Source organism: Chanos chanos, chromosome 1, assembly GCF_902362185.1.
Source record: "Chanos chanos chromosome 1, fChaCha1.1, whole genome shotgun sequence".
Taxonomy (NCBI): domain Eukaryota; kingdom Metazoa; phylum Chordata; class Actinopteri; order Gonorynchiformes; family Chanidae; genus Chanos; species Chanos chanos.
In genome coordinates, this window is record NC_044495.1 from 39,918,860 (window position 1) to 39,940,317 (window position 21,458).

Below are 21,458 nucleotides of genomic sequence, written 5' to 3' on the forward strand. Positions count from 1 at the left end.
CATACTCTGTGCTAATGCTAATGCCATGGAAAAAAAGGCAAATTGGGTAAAAAGCTTTCTTTGCACATTTCAGCAGCGAAGAAACAGTAATTTTGTGTTTGGAACACAGAGGCCTCTGTCTGACTGAAGCTTCTGGTAGTCAGAGAGGAAACAATGACCCTTCAACTGCTCCTCTCTGTCTAGACACATTGATTTACAGTCAAAGACAGCCACTGTCCTCCTGCACAGAACACACACACACTGATGTTTAGACACTCACACACTCATAAAGGTGAGAACCTCCCTGTCTGCTCCTCTGCTATCCCTCCATCAGCGGAGCATTGGCTTCTGTTACTCAAGTGTCCTTTTAAAATCACTGTGAAACCTATCCTCTTCTACAATGACCGGGAATACAAACAGGTAAAGAATCTCACTGAACAAGTGAAGGTCTATGTTTCCCCTCGTTTTACCTTCACTTACTCTATCAATAGGTTAAAGAAAAAAAAAAAAAAGGGAAAGGTTTTGTGAGGCCAAAACGAACAGCAACAGACAGCTGACTGCTCTGAGGCAGACGTCGCCACACTAGCTCACACAGATGCCAGCTTGATCATAAAATAAACTATATATACGAAACCCATGGTAACTCTGTGAGTTACAGCTTTCACTGCTCCGATTAGCCCACGTAATTTGTTTCAAACTATCAAAGTATCATATAACCAAGCAGGCCTAACTATCTTCAAGTGATTAGCTTAAGAGGTTCTACAGGCTGTTAAGAGCTTTGCCACATTTCTTGGAGACAGTGTGTCATGCTGATATTCGCACGGGAAATGGGTAGGAATGACTTTGCCGACATTGACGGTACGGTGTTAATGAGTTAATGAGACCGTCACTATGGCGATGAGGCTGACCTGGAGTGAACTGGTGAGCCTTTTGACCTTCTGTTTGACCTCCTCCAGCTCATCCTGTAAGGTTTCTTTCTCGCTCTGCAGTCTGTTCTGGGTCTTCTGGCTCCTTTGGAGTTCCCTGTTCAGGTTCTCCACCTCCTCCTTCAGAGAGCTCTCTCTCCCTCTGGTCGCCCGCACATTCTCCTTAGCTCCCTGGAGCTCCTCAGTCAGCTCCTGAACACGTGCCTTGGAGGGACGTTGGGACAGCACAAAGCAATGATTCTCAAAATCAGTATTTTAACAGAGCAATCTCAACCCTTAACACATTTCAAACACAAATGATTCAGTGTGTTTGGTAAATGAGTAGGGGAGACCCACAGATGTGTTTGGGTTTTTTTTTTGTTTTTTTAGTAAAACCATTGTTCTCATAGGTAAGAATAACAATCAGATACTTTTCTAATATAAATCAGACAATTTAGTAAATAAACAAACTCTCTTTTAACTGTGATTTGCAACTACAGTAGCCAAGCCTTGCTGACTATGGGTATAAATTGATCTGTTGTTTTGAGCGCTGCGTGTTTTCTAACGCTTACTCTCAGCTCTTTGGTATGTTTGTCTACAATCTGTTCAATGTTGAGGGTCTCCTCCCGTTGTGCCGCGTTAATGATGATCTGTTGCTCGGCGTGCGACATCAGTTCTTTACGTAGTTCAAGAAGAGCTTTGCTAAGTGCCTACAACAGGGGGAAAAAAACCCACATTCAACTTACAAAGTAACAACCTTTAGTAGGCTGTGAAACAGGAAATTCCATACAGCAAAGTCCAGCTAAGACTTCAAAGCGACGCTGAAAATTCTGTATAATAGAAATATGTATAATGAAAAAAAAAAAAAAAAAAACGAAAAAAAGACACCTCAGTAAAAGAGCAGCTGACTACTCCTTCTCCTTTACCTTCTGTTGTTTCTCCTTCAGGGCAAGCTGAGCCTTCAGACGCTCCACAAGATTCTTCATCGTGTTGCTCGGTGACCTGACGTTGGCCTCCTTTTGGGCCTCCAACTCTGTACGGAGGTACTGCACCTCCTTCTCCATCTGGGCCAACTGGACCCTCAGCTCCTCAGCCTCCTGTGCCAGACCTTTTGTCTGGGACACGTGACGCTCCTCCAGTCTGAGGAACGAGACAATGTCGAGTTGACCCAATTGAACACATCAACTCCAGCCAAACAGAATCTATAAATCCTCTGGTACAAACATGGAATACCAACCATGCCGACATTTTTTTGCTGTCTAACAGCGTGTTCCCAGCCTGGTTTGTCTGTTTTATGACTGTAGATAATCAAAACTTGCCTTTTCCGCGAAACTCTTACGTCCACAGCTACAAACTATCCGACCCCTGCCACGCTTGACCCCTACTGTCTGACTGACTGGCTGACAGGTCAAATGTTCCACTGGATTACTTGTTCTCTTGATGTACACTACTTGGCACTCCCTTATAAATACTCTCTATTGACGCCCATGCTGCCCTGTGTCCATTTACTTTTATGACGTAGGTTTTCTGGCACTCTATGCTGGGTAGCGCTCAGCATTTTTGAGATATTTTATGTCTAAAGGTGCATATGTATAAAGGTACAATATATCTTTAGATTATGGTACAACAGACTCACTTTGTCGTTATATTAAGAGTATAGTTGTTTGCTGATTATTGTTGACAGCATCTCAACTATTAGCACTGCATCTTCTTTCTGAGTTTTGTGGCCCATTAGCACTGTTCCTACTGGTATATGTCCATAGGTCACTCTTTTTCAACTTTTTTTTGCTCTTGGTTTGTATTTTGCCTGACTCGGAAGTTGCTTTGGATGAAAGTGTTAGTTAAATGAATAAATGTAAATGTACATGTAAAGGTAATTGCAGTACTGTGACACTGCAGGTGGCTCTTTCAAGAAGAATCTATCAAAATGATGACGTCAAAATGATAATGTCAACAATGTGGTTGACAGTTAATCTTTAAAAAAAAAGCATGCATTTTAAACAATATAGATCAGCACTGATTTAATATTTTCAGATGTTAGTCTTTAAAGTGGCGAATCTCAGTTGCGCTCTACTGGTTCTGTGGGCTTACTTAGCCATGTCCAGATTGTGCTCCTTGGCCTGTAACACTGAGAGCTGTCTCTGCTTGTCCAGCTCCGCTGTCACGGCCCTTAGCTTCTGTGTGAGTGAAGACAGCGAGTTGTCTTGCTCCGCCACCGTCTGCTCCATCTCTGCCAAACGCACCAGGTGCTTGCTGGTTGGGACGGCAATGGTGGGTTTTTTCATTAGCTCCTGGAGAGTGAAGAAAGTCAGTGAAGGTCAGTGAAAGTCCATGAAAAGTCAGGGAAGGTCAGTGAAAACTCACTGAAGGTCAATGAAACAACATAGGCTAAAAGGCCAAGACAAAGTGAGGTAATGAGGTTTCAGTGCAGATTCTTGGGAGAGTCAGCTTTGTAAATATCTCTGAAAATATATTTGTTGATTATATGCATACACTGTGCTGCAGTTTGGGGTTCATTTTCTGTCTTTAGTGACTCACCAGAGCTGTCTGTTTAAAGCGGTCTAGAGATGTCTCTGTGTGCAGTTCCAGCTTCTGATGCAGCGTCCTAACCACTTCTTCATGTCTTTTAGAAATCTCTTCCTGCTCCTGGAGTTTAAAAAAAGAAAGCGAGGGAAAAAACAGAGATGCAAGGATGGGCTGAGATCCAAAGGGAAGTGTCAAGTTACTTCTAAATGAACAGCGCATAGATCACTTTCTCTTCTGAACCTTTTAACCATCAGGTTTTGTTTAAGGCGCACGTTGAGGAACATGATAATACAAGGGGTAGACCCTTCATGTGGATGCCAAAACGTCAAAAATAACTGCAAAACACGTAACGCTGCCTGTTCGACCACAGGTTATGTCATCAGAGCATATTTCAAATGGCTGGGTCGTAGACACAAAGAAGACAATTACTCATGTTAGCCAAAATCTGCCTGTCAATACAATTCAGTCATTTCCAAGCAGCATGGCAGGTTCTGCACAGTTTCAGGCTAATATAAGAGAATGATATTGGTTTCTGCGTGCGTTACATTCCTGTTCCCAACCTTTTCTGTCAATTGAACCCCTCCGACCCCAATTACTTTCCACAAGTACCCCTTTGACATTTTTTTACTTATTGAATTTAAATTGACATTGACATTTCTATTGCATTATCACAAACCCTCTGCAGTACTGCCAGAAACCTCTAGGGGGCCACGGGCCACGTTTGATAATTGCTGCTACAGAGAAAAAAAAGGCGGTGCCCAACTCTTTTTCCATCAGCGAACACATGTGCTAGTCCTCACTCTCCTCTCTCTCTCTGTGCAAACTGACTATTTTAAAACTGAGTGAAAAGGGCTAAAAAAAATGAAAAACTTTAAAAAACCTATCTCGTGTGTAAAGTGTCCCACCTGTCTAGCTCTAGCTAGAAGATTCTGGTACTTTTTCAAGACCTCCTCCTTCTGGTCAAGACGACCTTGCAGGTTGTTTATGGTCTGGTGGGCGACCTTCAGGGCTGGCTGGTTTTCCGGGTCATCCTCCCGTTTGGACAGGTCGGCGAGGAGCTTCTCTCGTTCAGCAGTGGCGGGGAGACGCAAGCGTAGCTCGTTGATGACTTTGTCCCTCGATAAAATGTTCTGCTCAGCTTTCCAAAGGGCTGCTTCCTTTTCTTTCAGCTTCTGCACAGAGGACAAAAAGAAAATTCATTTAAGTATTTCAAATATATATGTGTGTGTGTGTGTATATAAAATATTCTCAATAGTAAAAAAAGTTCTCAGCTTCATAGTAAGAAGACTATGTCATAATCTCAGTTTCCAGGTTATGACATAATCTGGGTGGTAGACAGTAGACTGTAGCACCTCATCCAGGACTTTGCAGGTGGTCTGCGTCTCCAGGATGAGGCGAACATGCTCTTTGATTTTGTTCAGAGCGTAGTCCAGTTGATTAGCAAGAGGCAAGTTAGGATCTGGCAGGGCACCTGTTGCTTCCTCAAACTTAAAACAACAACAACAACAACAACAACTAAAGGTCAGGAAAAGAATCCACAGCATAGTCAAATACCTAAACAACAAATTAAAAAACATACATTAAATATCAATGCCCTGAGGATTATTAACACATAACAAAATAATATGCTACTAATTTTAACTTATTTAATAAGAATGACTAATCATGACTATACGCTGAAATCAAGCCCACACCTTCTGTGCAGTGCCAAGGACTTCATTCTGCTGTTTCTCATACGTGTCCAGCTGACGCTCCAGTTCCACTTCCCGCTGATCCCAGGTCAGCTGACGCTCCTCCAGAAGCTGGCAGATTGAAATCATCTCACTTAAAGTCACTTTAAACACTAATTTGCTATTCTTATTGTGCAGACCCCCCCCATACAAACCATACAAACAACAAACATGAAACTTTCTAAAGAACCATATCTGTATTGCATATAACTGTTGTATACTGAACAACACAAAATGAAGGAAATTCATGGGTCAGTTTCTTCTGTCCAAACAATGCTAAGTTTAAATGTTCTAATATACTAGTCATAAACACATATTTATGTTGAAACTTCTCACATTTTTCTGCTGTACCAACTCCTCCTCTAGGCTGCTGATGGTGCGCTCCTGCTCTGCCACCATGTTCTTCAGGTATCTGATCTCCTCCCTCTGCATGCCCAGCTCCCTGCTCCTCCTCAGCTCCTGGAGACGTGCCTCCTCCAACTTCTTATGCCACTCACTGACCTGTGTGCCCACATCAGTCCAGCAAGTCAGGTTTTTCTCATACAATTAAGGCTCACTATCCAATGCTTCGACAGTTAGAATATGTATTACTGACAGATTACTACTTGCTACACAGCAGTCTAATGGTTGAATTTTAAACCTTTTCACAGTAAGTAAGAATGCGGTTGCTAAACCTCTAGATTACTCAGGTTCTTTCCTCAGTCCAAGAATTATTGCTAATCTGGAATGGATCTTATGTCTAAGGAGAGGTGGGATTAAACACACTTTCTGGGCTCCCTTGGCGTCCTTGAGCGTAGCAGTGAGCTCCTCTAGGCCTCTAAGTCTCAGCTCAAGCTCATGGGCCTTCCCTTCTGCTTTCCTCCTTTCTTCCTCAGCGTTCCTCATCTCCTCCCTCGCTCGCTGTCGGTCCTCCTGCAGACGTAACATGGTGTGGGAGAACTTCTCCTGTTGGCTTAGTGGCAGGGCTCCTGAGAACTGCTGACGGAGGGCCTGTATGGTCTGCCGCAGGTGCCTTGCTCTCTGGCGCCCCTCCTGGCGGGAGTGCCACAGCGCCTGCTGCAGATTATCTGTCTGCTGCTCCAGCCGCAGTTTCTGAGCCTCCAGCTTACGCAGCTGCACGGCAGAGGCCTCCAGCTTACTGATGGCTGCCGTCTCGCTCAGCTGCAGAGCCACGATGTGTTGATGGAGCTTCGCGATCAGGGCTTTCTCGTCTGACTGAGCCTGAGGAAATTCGCAATGACGTAAAAAGCAACAAACAACAACAACAACAGAAATGCGCGGTACACACACACAAGAAAGCGTATTCAGGATCTGATATGTCACGGTGTAAATGAGATGACATAACACAGAAACAAAAAGGTGAGTGTCTGGATGTCGCTCAGGTACCTCACCTGGTACTCCAGCACCTGTTTCCTCAGCGCTTCTGCCTCTTTCTCTCTGCACTGCTGTCTGGCCTCCAGAGTAGACACCTGCATCTTAGCCACATCAGACACCTCCCGTAACCTGGACACATCCCCAGCCGTCAGCTCAGACTCTCACACACATCCTATACATTAGCACTTTAATAGTGTTTCCCAACACTGCTCCTCAGCACCCACAGCTCTGCATGGTCTGCCTGCTTAAACACACCTGAATCATCTAATCAGCTCCTTATCACAGGCTTGCTAATTGGTTGATGAGTTGAATCGGATGTGTTAGTTAGAGTAGAATGCTGTCTGAAATGCAGGGGTGTAGGCCTTCAGGAGCAGGGCTTTGAACTACAGTTGGGAATCCCAGAGATATTGGTCTGATCAAACCATTCATCCATTCTCAGTCTACTGTTTTCTGGGAAACCCATTGGTCTGGTACAAGCTATATTGCTAATCTTCCATATAAATCAATGTGCTACTATGCAATAACAATTTCAACTATTGATAAGCTGGAAGAACAAGCATGAGAACCTGAACAGTGTTCAAAAAAACTAAAACTCGATTTATCAGTATGTAGGGCAAATTTAATGATTTCAAAGCAAACGTTCAACGCAAAATGCAATTACGTGCTACGAGAGGGTTTTGCCCAGTATACCAGGTGGGGTGTTCCACTGTTGGACCCGTAAAGTGAAGAGGGGAGATTAGGCATGAAACCCAAAACAACTTCTCTGCCAGACGAGCTGGCTTACGACCACAGAGCTACAAATCTCTCTGTCAGACTTACTTGGAAACTTCGATCCTTGACTCGACCTGTGCTCTTTCCAGCTGGGCGATTCGTGCTCGATCAGCCTCACTCACAGCTTTGCTCACGCTGTTGGCCAGCTCATCTCTCAGCTCCCTCTCAGTCTGCTGGGCCTCCAGGTTCAACTTCGTTAACTGCACAAAAACACAGACCAGCATCAACACTGGGCTGTGCTTTGTTTGTTGTATAGTGAACACTGGGGAGTATTTGTGTATGTTGTATAGTGAGTTTGATACTGAGTACAGTGTGAATAGGGCTGCATTATGTTTATTGTATATTTTTTGTGATACTAGGTGTAGTGTATACTCAGCTGTGTTTTAAATATTGTAGTGTACACTGGGCAGTACTGTGTGTATTGTACAGTTTGTTTGGTACTGGGTATTGTGTATGCTTTTATTTTATATATTGTATAGTGCAGACTGTATTGTATATACTGTACAGTGGACAGTGCATAGCATTTATTAGATGAAGTATGGTTATTGTTTGTTGTCTCTTCTCTCTGTCTCTATGGACATGTTTATGTTGCTGAACAAAAGAATTTCCCCTGCAAGGATGAATAAAGCTTATCTTATCTTATATTATCTCCAAGGCCCCTGTTTCAACGCTTTTCACGCTTTTAACAAAAACACATGCTTGATACATATATTATGTAAATGCTTCATAGTTTCACTTTCAGTAACAATATTTGATATGTGTTTTGCTGTGTTTGTGTTACATAATCACCCACGTGACTCTCTTTTTACTTTTTTTGGACTCTTCCCCATGAACTAGTTTAGTTTACTCCAGTGTAAACTGATTTCTCTTTTGAAAACTTCATAAAAAACTGCCCAAACCTCAGCAAACTTGGTCTCCAGTTCGAAGTTACGCTCCTCCACCTGTTTGAGGGAGTTTCTCAGGTGCTCATACATCTTCTGAGCGTGCTCGGCTCTCTGTCTCTCGTTGAGCTCTTTCATCTCCAGCGTGGTGATCCGTTTAGACACGGACACGATCTCGCTGTTGGCCATGGCTTTAGCTGCTTTATTCATCCCGCTATCTCCACCTGCCAACAAACACCGTGGAACTGTTTAGCGCGATAGCTCAAACAGACACCTAAAGTAGGCCTTAAAAAAATGTCGGACTTCAGGATTAACCTCAAAACATTGCTTTCATCTTAAAACATGTCTGGACTACTGAAAAGGCCAGAATTAAAAAAAAAGATATAATTTATGAATAGGAGTATAATGTGGTTATGACAGTTGCCTGTTGAGCTGATGTGTTCCCAGGCTTGTTCTAACGTGTGAAGTTTCTCTTTGGTGATCTCTAGTTCTTTGGATATGGAGCTGATGTGATCATGGAGAGAGACGTTCTCGTTCTGAGAGGACAGAGCACACGGTGGAGTCAAAGAACCATAAATGTTTAAACACGGCCTTAAACATTTCAAAATTCACTGAGACAGATCATTTCACAGTGAGCACCCCACCCCCACACCCCCAGTGAATCTGGAGCTCAAACTAGTGCTAGCTCAATTATGGAAGGGATATGTGGAAAGCATTTCATCATCTCCAAACCTCTAAAGTTTCCATGGTAGTTGTTTTCTGAACAAGGTGGTTATCTTTCTGAAGAAGATCTCTGTATTTGATTGTCAGTTCAGTATACTGTTTGTTGGCTCTTTCCAATTCAGATGCAGGGACGCTGTCATCAAGAGACTTCTGTAATGCTGCCATTTTGAAAGCCGCCATTTCCTGTTTAAAAAGAAAAATCAGTCATGGTGATGGGACATTAAGGTTTCTAGTCGTAGATCGTCTCACAAGTTTTTTCTCAAAATGCAAAATGCAAATGCAATTGGGCTGTCGTACCTTGAATCTTTGCAGGTAACCTATCTTTTCGGTAACAGCGACCTCCATTTGCACAAAGTCGTCCTTCAGCTTGCCGTTCTCCTTTCTCAGGTGTTGTTCCAGCTCCAGCAAGGTGGTGCAGCGCCTGGTCAGAGACTTCTCATTCACCCGGAGAACTGTCATCTTACGGGCTGCTTCTGCCACTTGCCTCTTGGTCTCCGACGGGTCCTTTTCCAAAGCTTCCAGCCAGCTCTGGAAAACCACACGTAAATTGGAGTGATGGGTGAGTGACACGGACAAGAGAGATTATGGACTTCTTTATATTTTGATTTTTCATGAACAATAAAGTACTGAATGTCTGAAATCTATTTACATTGAACTCTTTAATTTTCACTGCATCCACTTCTTTCTGCTCCTCCAGTTTGGTTTTCATTTCCATAAGCGAGTCTTTCTCCTTTTGCCAAGATTCCTTCTCACTACAGCCAAATGGAGAGCAGTCAAATACAAATACATATCAAGGACCCAATGAATCAAAGTTTGACACAGTCTTGTGTCTTTGCTTTGACAAACCTCTGATATTCTTTATACAGTAAACCTTGCTGATGGCGGACCACAGCAAATTTCCTCTTGTACTCCTCCAAAGCCAAATCTAGCTGCTTGTTAGAGTCATCCTTGTTTTTGATCTCCTGAAAAGAAACGGATACAGGCATCGAGTCATGCAGACCTCAACAATCAATACATCAAAACTTCCCATCAGATCGCTACGCAGGCTCAGGACCTTCTGATTGGCACCATAGGATTGAGAGAGTTAACAAACAAAAAGATTAATCTGAGGGTTAACGTTTAAACGTTGTTCATCTTGCAGGTTGTGGCTGGGTTGACAGTCACCTGCAGGAGCTGGATGAGGTATTCGTTCAGAGAGTTTATGACCTCCACGCTGCTTGGGGCCATTTCCTCAGGCAGACTTAGGGTCTTGTGAACGACGCCGCTTCCAACTGACTTCTGCGCTGCTTCTATCTCGATCTCTAAGCGCGCGACCTGTTCGGACAAACACAGAGGAATCGTAATCTGCTGACAAAGTGGGTGTGTCATCTGAATTAATTTAAGAACTGCCGTTTCAGAGGAGGGATCTACCTTTTCATTCGCTTTCATCATTTCATTCAGAGTTTTTGCGGCCTCCTCACGGGCCTTCTTCATTTCCTGCCGCAGTACCTCATTGCGGCCTGTCAGCTGGTCTATCTGCGCCCTTAAGTGCAGGTTGGCATCAAATTTTCCCTCAGAGTTCTTCATCTCTAGAGCCTTTGAACACGAGCAGGTCAACATAAGCACGCTACGAAAGCACTGAGTAACCAGATAAGTAATGCAAATACACAAACGAAGATATCCAAAGCACCACATAGCTCCAGTATCCAAACACAGGATTCTCAAAAAACAGATTTATGATTAGCTGTTTGACGCAGGCTTAAAAAGTGAGAAGATTAAACATAACTTAAGGTTACCAACAGCATGGAACTCCCTTCAGCATCACTGCAACGCATCAGCTAAACTGAAGCCGACACGCTGGTCGTGTCTGATTTAGAAAACGCTAAACGCTTTTCAAAATCGGGCAAGTTAACTTACGCTGACAAGTCTTTCCAGACTGGGAATGTTCATTCCTATTTGTGTGGCCGCATTCTTCTGGGCCTCCTGGATAGCTTGTAAAATGTCTTTCATACCCTGTTCCAGTTGTTTATTTTCTTTCAGCATTTCATCCACTGCGGACAGAGAAAGGGAACTCTCTTGTGTCCAGTAAACTCAAACCCAGATGATTTCACATGCATTTTCCACTAAATTGCTGAGGTTTGTTACCAGACGCCCCCCCCCCCCCCCCAACACCACCAAACTAATGTATTGCTGCATTTTTTAAAATAGAACTTCTATTCAGAACAGCATTAAGACATCTCACATTTGGCTTTAAATTGTGAAGATTCAGTTCTCTTCAGCTCCAGCTCTCTCTCCTTGTGGTTTAGTTCCTTCTGTAAATACTCATTCTGTGAATGGAGAGCGACAGTACAGTCATTCTACAACTCAAAGAGAGCTATATTTCAAAAGACCAAACTCATTCTACCGATTGAACGTAACAAGCAAACATATTGTTAGTAAGCAAAAGGAGGTAACTGCATCATTTTGGGTTTTTGTGCTTCATTAACACAACTATTTAAAAGTAAGTGTTTATTTTGTTAAAAAAAGAGGAGAAGAAAAGAAAAGAGAAAAAGAAAAAAAGAAAAAAGAAAAGAAAAGAAAAAGTAGGACACTGGCTCTGCTGTTAATTAAAATCTCCACCTTCTGCTTTAACTCATTGTCTGTGGTTCTGATTGGGGTTCGAGTCTGAGTGATTCTGGCTGGCCTCTCCTCTTCATCAACTTCAAGTAATGAATTGCTGAAACCAGTGTTTCCTAGAATTAACAAAAAGATATTTAAGGGTCTGAAACTTCTCAGGCTTAGTGACAAAGTCAAGGGAAATTTAAACTGTTGAAAGCAGACGCATGTAACCAGCTTCATGCCCTTGTTTGACCGTCTGCAGCAACCAGTTGCGTAATGGATGTGTTACCTTTGTCTTTCACCAACCCTCGTATTTGCTTTTTAAGTTCAAGCCTTTCCTCCTCTAGACGTTCGATCTGCATGAGAGAATGTGGAAAAGGTTCGGGGAGGTCAAGAACAAACGCGGATGTATAATTGAGAATTGAACATTAAATAGGTATAATTGTGGAATTTACCTCTTTCATCAAAACTTGGTTTTCTGCTTTGTACTGTCTCTGTCTCAAAGCCTTTGATCTTCTGAATTCAGTTACATCCACTTCTTCTTTTGGATTTAGACCTTGTTTAGAGGAAAACGTAATACAATTAAAATATATTCTAAAAATCTGAAAAGGACATTGCGAGATGGCCTGAGAAGGAATTCAATCCTTTAAAAAGCTGCCAAAAAAATCAATAAACTAATTCAAGTGAGTCACAGGTTGCTGCTGTCAAACATTTTTATCTCACCAAGCCTCTCTCTCAGGTCCTCATTTTCGTCCAGAAGGTCGTTGATTTTCAACTCTAACCGGTTAATCTCTTTAGTCATAACTTCTATTTCTCGGTCTCTCACTCTGATCTGGTTTTTACAGTCTTTGATCTCGCCGATGGCAGTTTCCAGACCATCCGTGCCCTGAAATTACATAGAACAGAAACATATTTCAGTTTGTTCTTTTTTTTTTTTGCCCCATGAAACGTGACAGCTCAGATAGTCATAACAAAGTGAGTGTTCTACGTGAAACTTCAATGACCTTCATTCAGATGACTCTCTTATCCTCGGTAGCTTACGATTATCACAGCTTTTATCCATGGCAGAGGTCACATACTCCTGGCATGAACCTACACGTGCCTGAAGGTCAGGGTTGTGTGAACAGTGAGCCTTCAGGTTTGGGGTTTATACCCACAGCCCTCTGGACACTGGACCAGTTCCCCTTTCCCACTGTGACACTACGTTCTGAGTTACTCAAAAAATCCATATTGAAATCGTGACCTTATTTGAAATTCAGACATTTTTTGACCTGATGGTCTTGTTCCTGTCAAACCAACCAAAATGTCGGTCAGTCAAAGGCAGATCCCCCTGCCGAGTAGACGTTCGCTTCATCACCATCACATGCTCTGGGCTTCATACGACAGCCGTTTTATTGTGGTGTGGGAAGTAACTTTGTGTCTGACAGGAAGCGGAAAAGGCCCTTTATGTGTGTAAAGTTTGACGTGTGTATTTACGGATTCGTAGAGTCTCATTCGTTGAAGCGTGTCGCTGAGCTCTTTGTCCTTGTCTCTGGCGTCTGTCTCGGCCAGTTCGGCTACCCGCTCGGCCTCCAGAGCTCTTGTCTCGGCAGCCTGGAGCTTAATCCTCAGCTCCTCCGTCTTCCTCTGCTGCACGCTTGACAGGAGCCCTGATCAGAAACATGCGAGCGCCGTCATAAAAAAAAATCTTACCACAGAGAAGACTCACATGCAGGACCCAGATTCAATAAAGAGCCTTCCTATTACACAAAGCTTTAACAGATCTTCATGGATCATCCTGACAGTTCCACTCTGAACTTTTGACGGATGGATGATAATGTTATGAAGTAGGAGGGGCGCAACTCCACACGCGCTCGATTATCGACACATTGTTTCAATACGCTCTTAGTCGTCAGGTTACCGTGTTCACGTTGCAGCCTGATCCCGTAGGACAAAAAAAACCCCAAACCTTTATCTTTCTTTATTGGCTTCTTCAGTTCCTCGATGAGTGCTGCGTTCTTCTCCATTTCAGCAGTGTACTGCTCCAGCTGGTCAGACAGCATTTTAATCTGATTGTCTCTCTCTTGGACAGCCTGGAAATGAAAGAAATAAAACTGTGTTTGTGGTCGAAACATCCGACGGAGAAAGAGCAAGGGGGTTTAAGCATGTCGGTTTGAATGAAGTCAAAGAGAGGGGACGGTCAAAGCACGTGTAACATACGGACGAGAGAAATAAAATAAGGGAAAAGAATACGACAGAAGATACTTACACCACAGAGCTCATAAATGACCTGGGCCAGACAGGTAATCAGAAAAAACAGAAAGTGAAGTGCATGAAAGGTATGCAGCAGATGAAATAAAAGAAAGATGAAATCATTAAAGGTGCACAGATCTGGCCTACACTGGAAATGGTGTGTAGTGTGAGAACATGTTAAGGAATTTTGGCTAAACCAAAGACTTAAAAAAACAAAACAAAACAAAAACAAACCCCCCCCCCCCAAAAAAAACCACATTTTTGTGCCATTGGAAGAAAACAATGAGCAACAGATGTGCAAAAGGAAAAAAAGACGTACAACAGTTATAAGGAAGCTTGGAAAAACTGGAAGGAATGAGAAAAAAAAAAAAACGAATAAGTGTCAACATTTCTTTCTCTTCACTGAATCAAAAGAGGCCTTTAACTCCCTTCTATTGAAAAATCTCAAAAGGAGAAGAATGTGCGTCAATTTGCTCCACACCTGCTGGAGTGCAATGATGTTTCGCTTGTCCGAGTCCATTTGGGAGACTCTTAGCTTCTCTCTCAGATCTCTGATCATCTGCTGGTACTCCAAGATCTCCTCATCCTTCCCTGACAGCACTTTCTGAGGGCATACATAAGCACGGTGCATATCAGAGCAAGCAGGATGGACCAAAAAAAGATCTGTAAAAAGACCTGAACTCTTACAAAGCCAATGCGGAAACCTTTAACGAGGGTCAGGTTAATAACGCCTCGTGTCTCTCAGGGCTATTCAATGTTTCTGTTTCATTTGGACGACTGTAAGAACGTGAACGAACACTGTGAAAGTAAAAAGTGATTCAGTAACTGTTAACCTCAGCAGTTGTGATCGGGCCCAGATGATAGGCAAAGAATGAATTAATGTGAAAGACTGAAAGAAACTCTAAGGAACTGAACACGAAGCAATGCTAGGTAAAAGCAGAGAAACAATCTCTGCTGACATTGGCAGTTGTGGGGAGGTGAAGGAGGGAGCACGTACCCTCCACTCATCCACTCTGGCGTTGACTGTCGCCATGACTGGATCATCCTCCTCAGCCCTTCTCTGAATCTGTTCTGTCAGTTCTCTCACCTACAAAATAACACACACACACACACACGCCCCCGCACACGCCCACCCCACAGCCACACAAACACAATTACCACCACCGTGAAACTGATTCAATAAAACCACATAAAACTAAACAAAACAATACCACATCTGCATGTGAAATTTCTTATCAGAAGGTTCCTGTGGATCATCTGAGAATTTCTCAAGGGCTTTCCCACAAAACAGGAGACGCCTAGTTAAAAAAAATGCGGGTTATTCGTGACAAGGATGACTCACTTTCCACAGCCTGGGAATATATCATGCGATCCTGTAAGCAAATTTTGAAACCCTACAGATAAAAAAAACATTTCTCACACAATACAATACAAGGTGCAGCTGTCTCTAGACGGGTACTGTCCAGCCAAGCTGGGAGATTTTCTTTGCTCTCACCAATAGGTGTGATTGTGCACGAGAAAAACAAACAAATGGGACGAATGAAGTTCACAGCAGTCAAGCAAGCAAGCACACACACACACATGCACACACGCACACACACACACACACACACACACACACACTATTTGTGTACTCAGTTCTGCACCCTGCTCTTATGGCGCTCCATCGACGTGTCTAAACCACCGTACAGCTGAACTACCATTAATGATTTTGTGTTAGTTTATGGTTTTCGTGCTGTTTTACCTGAAGCTTGGCTTGGTCTCTTTCTTTTCTCAGCTGGTCCATCATGCCATCCGTCTGCTGCACCACGATCTTCATCTTGTTGTATTCGTCTGTCATTTTCTCCATCTCCTTCACCGACTCCTCTAGATTCTGCTGCAGGTGCTCGTTCTCACTCTTCAGGTGGGCGACATCACCTTCAGCACGCTGCGAATGGAATCACGCCGATGTGAACGTGTGTAAACCTTTCGATGTACCACGGGAAGTTTGCATTAGTGTCTATGAAAATGAGTTTGAGCTCTGTGTCATTCACTTGGAAATGAGTTTGAGCCCTGGGTCATTCACTGATTTGTTCTGACTGCCATCTGTAACTTTTTAAACAGGCCTCCCTTTCAGAAGGCCTCCAAAAAGAAGTCTCCCAGACACTGATGTTTCAGCCCATTGCTATGGAGGGGTAATATGGTCTGGGTGATGGTATCTGACTAAACCTGAAAATAAATCGCATACATCCCATATTACTTCTATATTTCATATTTCAATGTGCAACTTTCACAAAAACAAACAGAAAAAAACAGAAAAAGCAAACAGAAAGAAAACAACGAAAAGATTGTAAAACAATGGTTGGCCAAACGTTTGTTGGCTAAGACAATGGGCCATTTTTGTATTTATAGTCTTTCAAGTAAAGATTAACAACTACAAAAAAAAAATCAGGAACTGACCCATTTTTATTGGCAACAACCACAAACAGTCTAAGGGGGTAAGGCTTACGGGAATACGTCAAGACAGATATTGAAACAATGGAAGTAAATCAGTGATATATACCCTGCTTACTCAATCACCAACTCATTACGTAATGTTTATTGTACGCTAACAATCGTCCTGCAACTCATGCTATTATATCATTCTCTTCCAAGATGGACACACCACATTAAGCTATTGAAGGCCTAAATAAACATCTGCATATCAGAATTAGTGTGTGAGCCTATGAGAGAGAGAGAAAAACAACACCTTTGGGAGTATGCTTCTTTTTTTGGATTGGGGGGGAGGAGGGGCGGGAGGGTCTGTTTGCACAAATCAGATTAAAGGGGATTTTTGCGATGAAGGCCAGCATTCACTGTGGAGACGTTATGTAAGTCGGCCGCGTGTGACAGGTTAGATCAGTGTGTCACCACACCTGCAGCTCCTCCAGGCACTGGTACAACTGACGGTTGGCAGCGTTCAGCTTCTTTTGAGTCTCACTGCTTTCTTCCCTCGACTGGACCGGCTCTTTCTGATCCAGCTCTCTCCTGTAGAAGTCCACGTCCTGATGGAGCTGCTCATTCTGTGTAAACAGCGACACAGGATATTTATTTATTGTCTGCCGTGAAGACACACGAGGATAAAACTACTCTGTATGGGTTAACTGGGCCCTACTCTAAAAGAAAAATCTCTCTCTACTCTGTTTCACTTACTGTCCTCTCTCTCTCTCACACACACACAGATATTTCTGTTTCTCTTGCTAATGCACGCACACATGCACGCACACTTGCATGCGCGCGCGCACACACACACACACACAAACACAAACATTAACAAATCTCTCTGTCCCTCTCTCACACACACACACACACGCACGCACACACACGCACACACACACACGCACACACTCAGCAAGATTCTACATTATTACCTTTTTCTTAAGCTTCTTTATCTTGCAGATGTAAACAAAGGAAGGAATTGAAAAGGTGATGAAAGAGGATAAGAACTGCGCCAGCAACTTAGGACAAAATATGGAAATGAAGATGACATACAGTGTCGATATGACAGCCAGAATGAAATCAGAAACAAGTTTATCAAATTGAGTATGTTTTGGCGGTTGCAAGTTCAGAAGACAGACAGGTAGGAGCAGGTGTCCTCTGTTGGTTTTGACTGCATAGCTAAGAAAACTCAGTAAACAAACATGCACATATTGCGGTATGAGGTGAGGACATACCTCTCTTTTCAGCTTCCTGTTTTCTTCCTCTGCCTCCTCCGCTCGGAGGGACAACTGAACGACAAACGGGGAATAAAACACAGTTTTCAGCGTCTGTTAGTCCTGAATTCAGATCGGCAATCCTTTATTACGTGAGACGTTATTATGTAAAAGGGACATAAAATATTTTGATAAACAAAAAAGCCCCATACAGACTTTTCCTGCACGAGGCCTAAGACTGGTCTTGCCTTATGTACAACCAGCCTTATAATTTCAAACTTAAAGAAAGGAACACACAGACAGACACACACACACACACACACACCCGTAAGCACATACGCTACACGCTGTACAGAAACTGTTGATGATCAGGTCACAGTACTGACAACCCGATGCACATGGAAACAGCTGCACGGCCAAATCTGGTCCTACCTCCTCGTTTGCCTTCCTCTCTTTAGTCATTTCCTTCTCCAGCTGGACCAGCTCCTTCTCTCTGCGCTCCAAGTGACTCTCCAGTTGGCGAATTTCATCCCGCAGGAAGTGGGTGCCTCGCCCCCCCGCCGACTGATGAGCCATCTGGACAGAGAGCATAATGACTAAACCAAGGGGATAAAAGGGCTGTGACTCTATTTCACTGCCCGCATTGCTAACAAAGCAAGAATTTATCCACTGTTCAGTTGTGTCCACAGTAATCCATTAAAAAACTACTGAGGTAATTTTATTAGAAAGAACTCACTACAAATTTTTCTCATTTGTAAAACATACACAGTTGTAACTGAAACAAGCATGCAACAGAGGGGAATTAGCTATAATCCTCTTAAGACTGTCATTCTCTGGGAACTGCTCAGAAGCCAGAGGATGGGGTGACAGCAGGTCAGACAGAAAACTATATAACCCATGTGGACAGGAGAAATTTGTCTTATTTAGTTAAGCTAACAGCGTATCTGATTAAAACACAAAAGGCAAGCGTTGTTAAGGCGTTGGGTTCTGAGTTTGACATCGAATGTTTGGCGTCAATTTAACTACAAACCTATTTTCAGTAAGGCCAAGTCAGAGAGAATAAAGTGCGCTTTTTTATTCTTTCCTCTCATATTTTGCATTTTTGTTTTTTATTTATGCCAATTAAAATAGCTGGATCTTGGCTGATACTAGATGATTTATGATTCAGTTAAATGGCTTGAAGTTATTACTATGTCAATATTATTGTTACATATGATTACACTTTAAAGCACTGTCATAGTTTGAATAGTTCTCCGACATCCACAATCTTACCTCGAGTTCATTTTCCAACTTAAAGATTTTGGCGCGAAGTTCATTTTCTGTCAGAAAATACACAACAAGTTAGAACTGTCAACATTTTGACAATCTGTTAAGTAACATCAGTAGTACACACACACACACACGTATGCATGTATCTATGTATGTATATATGTATGTATGTAGACACATACACATACACTCGCTCACTCACTTGCTCATTATCAGAGCAGCTTATCCTAATTAGGGTCGTGGGGGGGGGGGGGGGGGGGGGGGGGGGGGGGGTGCTGGAGCCTATCCCAGCGCTCATAGGGCGAAAGGCGGGGGAACACTCTGGACAATTCGCCAGTCCATCGCAGGGCAAACACACAGACAAACACACTCACACACACATTCATACCTAGGGGCAATTTAGTGTCTCCAATTCACCTAACCTGCATGTCTTTGGACTGTGGAAGGAATCCGGAGCTCCCGGAGGAAACCCACGCAGACACAGGGAGAACATGCAAACTCCACGAAGAAAGGACCCCGGCCGTCCAGCTGGGAATTGGACCCGGGACCTTCTTCTTGTGAGGCGACAGCGCTGCCCACTGCACCACCGTGCCGCCCCCACATACATACAGACATATATATATACGTATATGTGTATATGTACATTGCTGTCTACACATACCCATTCTTGCTTGCTCTGCACCAGCTTTGTCGATGACATCACAGGCACAGTTAACTTCCTCCACTTTCAACTGGGGTAGAATTATACATTGTCAAGTACTGTTATGACGCTAATTCCAACAGACTGATTACTATTAGAGCCCTTAATATGAGCTGTATTCACAGGAGTTTGTACTCAAATAATTCTACAACAAATGCTCAAATATAATCTTAATCCATACGGTCTCAATATTTTCATTTAAAAGAAGATAAAACTAAAAGATAAAATAAAGATAAAAGATAAAATAAAAAACCTTCACAAGGGTCTGGGAGATTCTAAAAAGCTGAAGCATTTGCTCAGATCCACTGTCCTTCAAGTCCCGTGGCTTGACCTGCAGAGACACAATGATTTCTCAAGCACATTTCTTTAATGTTCAACTCTGGCTGATGGGAAATAAATACCTCATTTGTTAACTACTGGGATAAAAAAAAAAAAGAATATTTCAATGGAGAACATCTGTAGTATTGGGACTAGACCCCAAGAAGTTGTGTCAAGGCCAGCCATAAAAAAAAACTTCAATGCTGAAAGGTGCTCTGTCTTCTATACACAGGTAACTGCTAAAATAAAGGAAACACCAATGTAATGCGTCTCAATGGAGCTTTATGCGGATATGCGCTGTCAAACTGCTTCAAAATAACAATAGATTTGCGAAGTGGAACTGGAAGTCTTTTAAAAAGACACAACACCGTTCCTCTGCATGGAAGTTCATCTTTGGCTTTTGGTAATGATAACTGAAAAACATTGGTTGACTCATCTGGTCAACTGACTTTATCCCCTGCGCAACAGAGTACTGCCTGAGTTGTTTGCAAGATTTTATTGAAAAAACAATAATAATAATAATAATAATAATAATAATAATCATAGTAATAAAGGGGTAATACATGTAATAAGAGCTTTATACACTACAAAAGGATCATAATATCAAACTGTGAATTTATTTAGAGACTTAACTGATGTCTACAGTCAAACTTATTCAGATTCGCTTTTCCTTTCATTTCAAATCAACGTATGGACATCAGGATCGTGGAGTGTGACCTTCTGACCCAAGCTGACCATAGCTCAGCATCACCTTAGCCTCTTTTTCATGAAACATCAGCAAGCTGAGCTGTCTTTACCACAAAGTGTCCTGCTAAAAAACCTTGTAGCTAAAATAACAGACATATACATGCACGGTGCATGAATATGCAGGCATCATACTCAGGTGTTCCTTCATTTTCGCGGTTACATGTATTTCTAAAGAAGCCTAGCTTTTTGTCCATCAAAATGCAAGTGTTTTCATTAACCTCTTGATTAGCGAAGGGAATTGATACATCAAGATTTAACATATATTTCTACAGCATTCAACAATATCACAATAGATTGAACAAACTTACATGCACAATCATTTTGAACTGAAGCATGTGAGACGTTAATACAAAAACAAGGGGGGGAAATCGATTGTAAAAATATTATATATACATATATACATAAATAAACAAGCATGCACAAACAGAGAGAAAACAATTTAGTTTATTTCATACAAGTACCTTCAATATCACATCCATTGTTTCATCTGCATTTTTTCCCAGGTCCTCCGGGTCAAGCTTCATCAGTTTATTCCAGTCAGGTCCTGGAGCCATGTTGTTTGCAATACCGTTACGACTTGATTATAGGGTGCTGTCAACGGAAGAGCAAGGCTTTTGGTACGTCGTGCATCACTGAACAGTTATTTTTTGATAATTGCACGCAGAAGAGAGGAGTAACTTAAATTTTCAAAAAAATGTTTTAGTTATGAACCTCACCTTCATAATTCATACAGCTAAGGACCTGAATTAATTAGCTCGCACATGCAATTAACACATTGTTTATTTGCTTTTGTGTGTACCTACACTAGGCGACTGGGAACTGACTAGCTAAGTTAGCTGATTTGGACATGTTGAAAAACAAACGAGCTACAACCGTTAACTTTGCAGAACTGATTTTAAAGACTCTGGTTTCAGAAGTTTCTGTTGACTAACATAAACACTGATCTTTAAAGGCAGTGCTATTTTTTTTTACAGACATCACACACTCAACCATACCTTCTCATCATTTTGCGTCAATGATCAAAGCTATTCAGACGGTCTGATTTCTCGCGCCGC

General features: G+C 42.5%; 1 protein-coding gene across 1 annotated transcript in view; it reads right to left on the minus strand.

The window, feature by feature from the left end:
- The window catches only part of cep290 (centrosomal protein 290), a 29,162-nt gene extending 8,205 nt beyond the window's left edge, over nt 1–20,957 (minus strand). The window contains exons 1-39 of the mRNA XM_030781517.1: nt 20,865–20,957; nt 19,592–19,669; nt 19,300–19,369; nt 18,642–18,688; nt 17,802–17,945; nt 17,391–17,444; nt 17,088–17,108; nt 16,593–16,739; nt 15,443–15,625; nt 14,696–14,785; nt 14,180–14,302; nt 13,415–13,538; nt 12,943–13,115; nt 12,190–12,352; nt 11,922–12,022; nt 11,756–11,822; nt 11,488–11,600; nt 11,111–11,195; nt 10,786–10,919; nt 10,300–10,464; nt 10,054–10,203; nt 9,736–9,851; nt 9,539–9,641; nt 9,187–9,417; nt 8,899–9,072; nt 8,591–8,702; nt 8,185–8,390; nt 7,334–7,485; nt 6,532–6,643; nt 5,906–6,361; nt 5,477–5,641; nt 5,105–5,212; nt 4,763–4,897; nt 4,316–4,582; nt 3,423–3,530; nt 2,976–3,175; nt 1,811–2,024; nt 1,457–1,594; nt 888–1,109 (exon numbers count right to left, since the gene is read on the minus strand). Coding sequence (XP_030637377.1) covers nt 888–1,109; nt 1,457–1,594; nt 1,811–2,024; nt 2,976–3,175; nt 3,423–3,530; nt 4,316–4,582; nt 4,763–4,897; nt 5,105–5,212; nt 5,477–5,641; nt 5,906–6,361; nt 6,532–6,643; nt 7,334–7,485; nt 8,185–8,390; nt 8,591–8,702; nt 8,899–9,072; nt 9,187–9,417; nt 9,539–9,641; nt 9,736–9,851; nt 10,054–10,203; nt 10,300–10,464; nt 10,786–10,919; nt 11,111–11,195; nt 11,488–11,600; nt 11,756–11,822; nt 11,922–12,022; nt 12,190–12,352; nt 12,943–13,115; nt 13,415–13,538; nt 14,180–14,302; nt 14,696–14,785; nt 15,443–15,625; nt 16,593–16,739; nt 17,088–17,108; nt 17,391–17,444; nt 17,802–17,945; nt 18,642–18,688; nt 19,300–19,369; nt 19,592–19,669; nt 20,865–20,957 — 5,544 coding nt within the window. The remainder of the gene's footprint in view (nt 1–887; nt 1,110–1,456; nt 1,595–1,810; nt 2,025–2,975; nt 3,176–3,422; nt 3,531–4,315; nt 4,583–4,762; nt 4,898–5,104; nt 5,213–5,476; nt 5,642–5,905; nt 6,362–6,531; nt 6,644–7,333; nt 7,486–8,184; nt 8,391–8,590; nt 8,703–8,898; nt 9,073–9,186; nt 9,418–9,538; nt 9,642–9,735; nt 9,852–10,053; nt 10,204–10,299; nt 10,465–10,785; nt 10,920–11,110; nt 11,196–11,487; nt 11,601–11,755; nt 11,823–11,921; nt 12,023–12,189; nt 12,353–12,942; nt 13,116–13,414; nt 13,539–14,179; nt 14,303–14,695; nt 14,786–15,442; nt 15,626–16,592; nt 16,740–17,087; nt 17,109–17,390; nt 17,445–17,801; nt 17,946–18,641; nt 18,689–19,299; nt 19,370–19,591; nt 19,670–20,864) is intronic.
- Between the last annotated feature and the right edge of the window lie 501 nt (nt 20,958–21,458).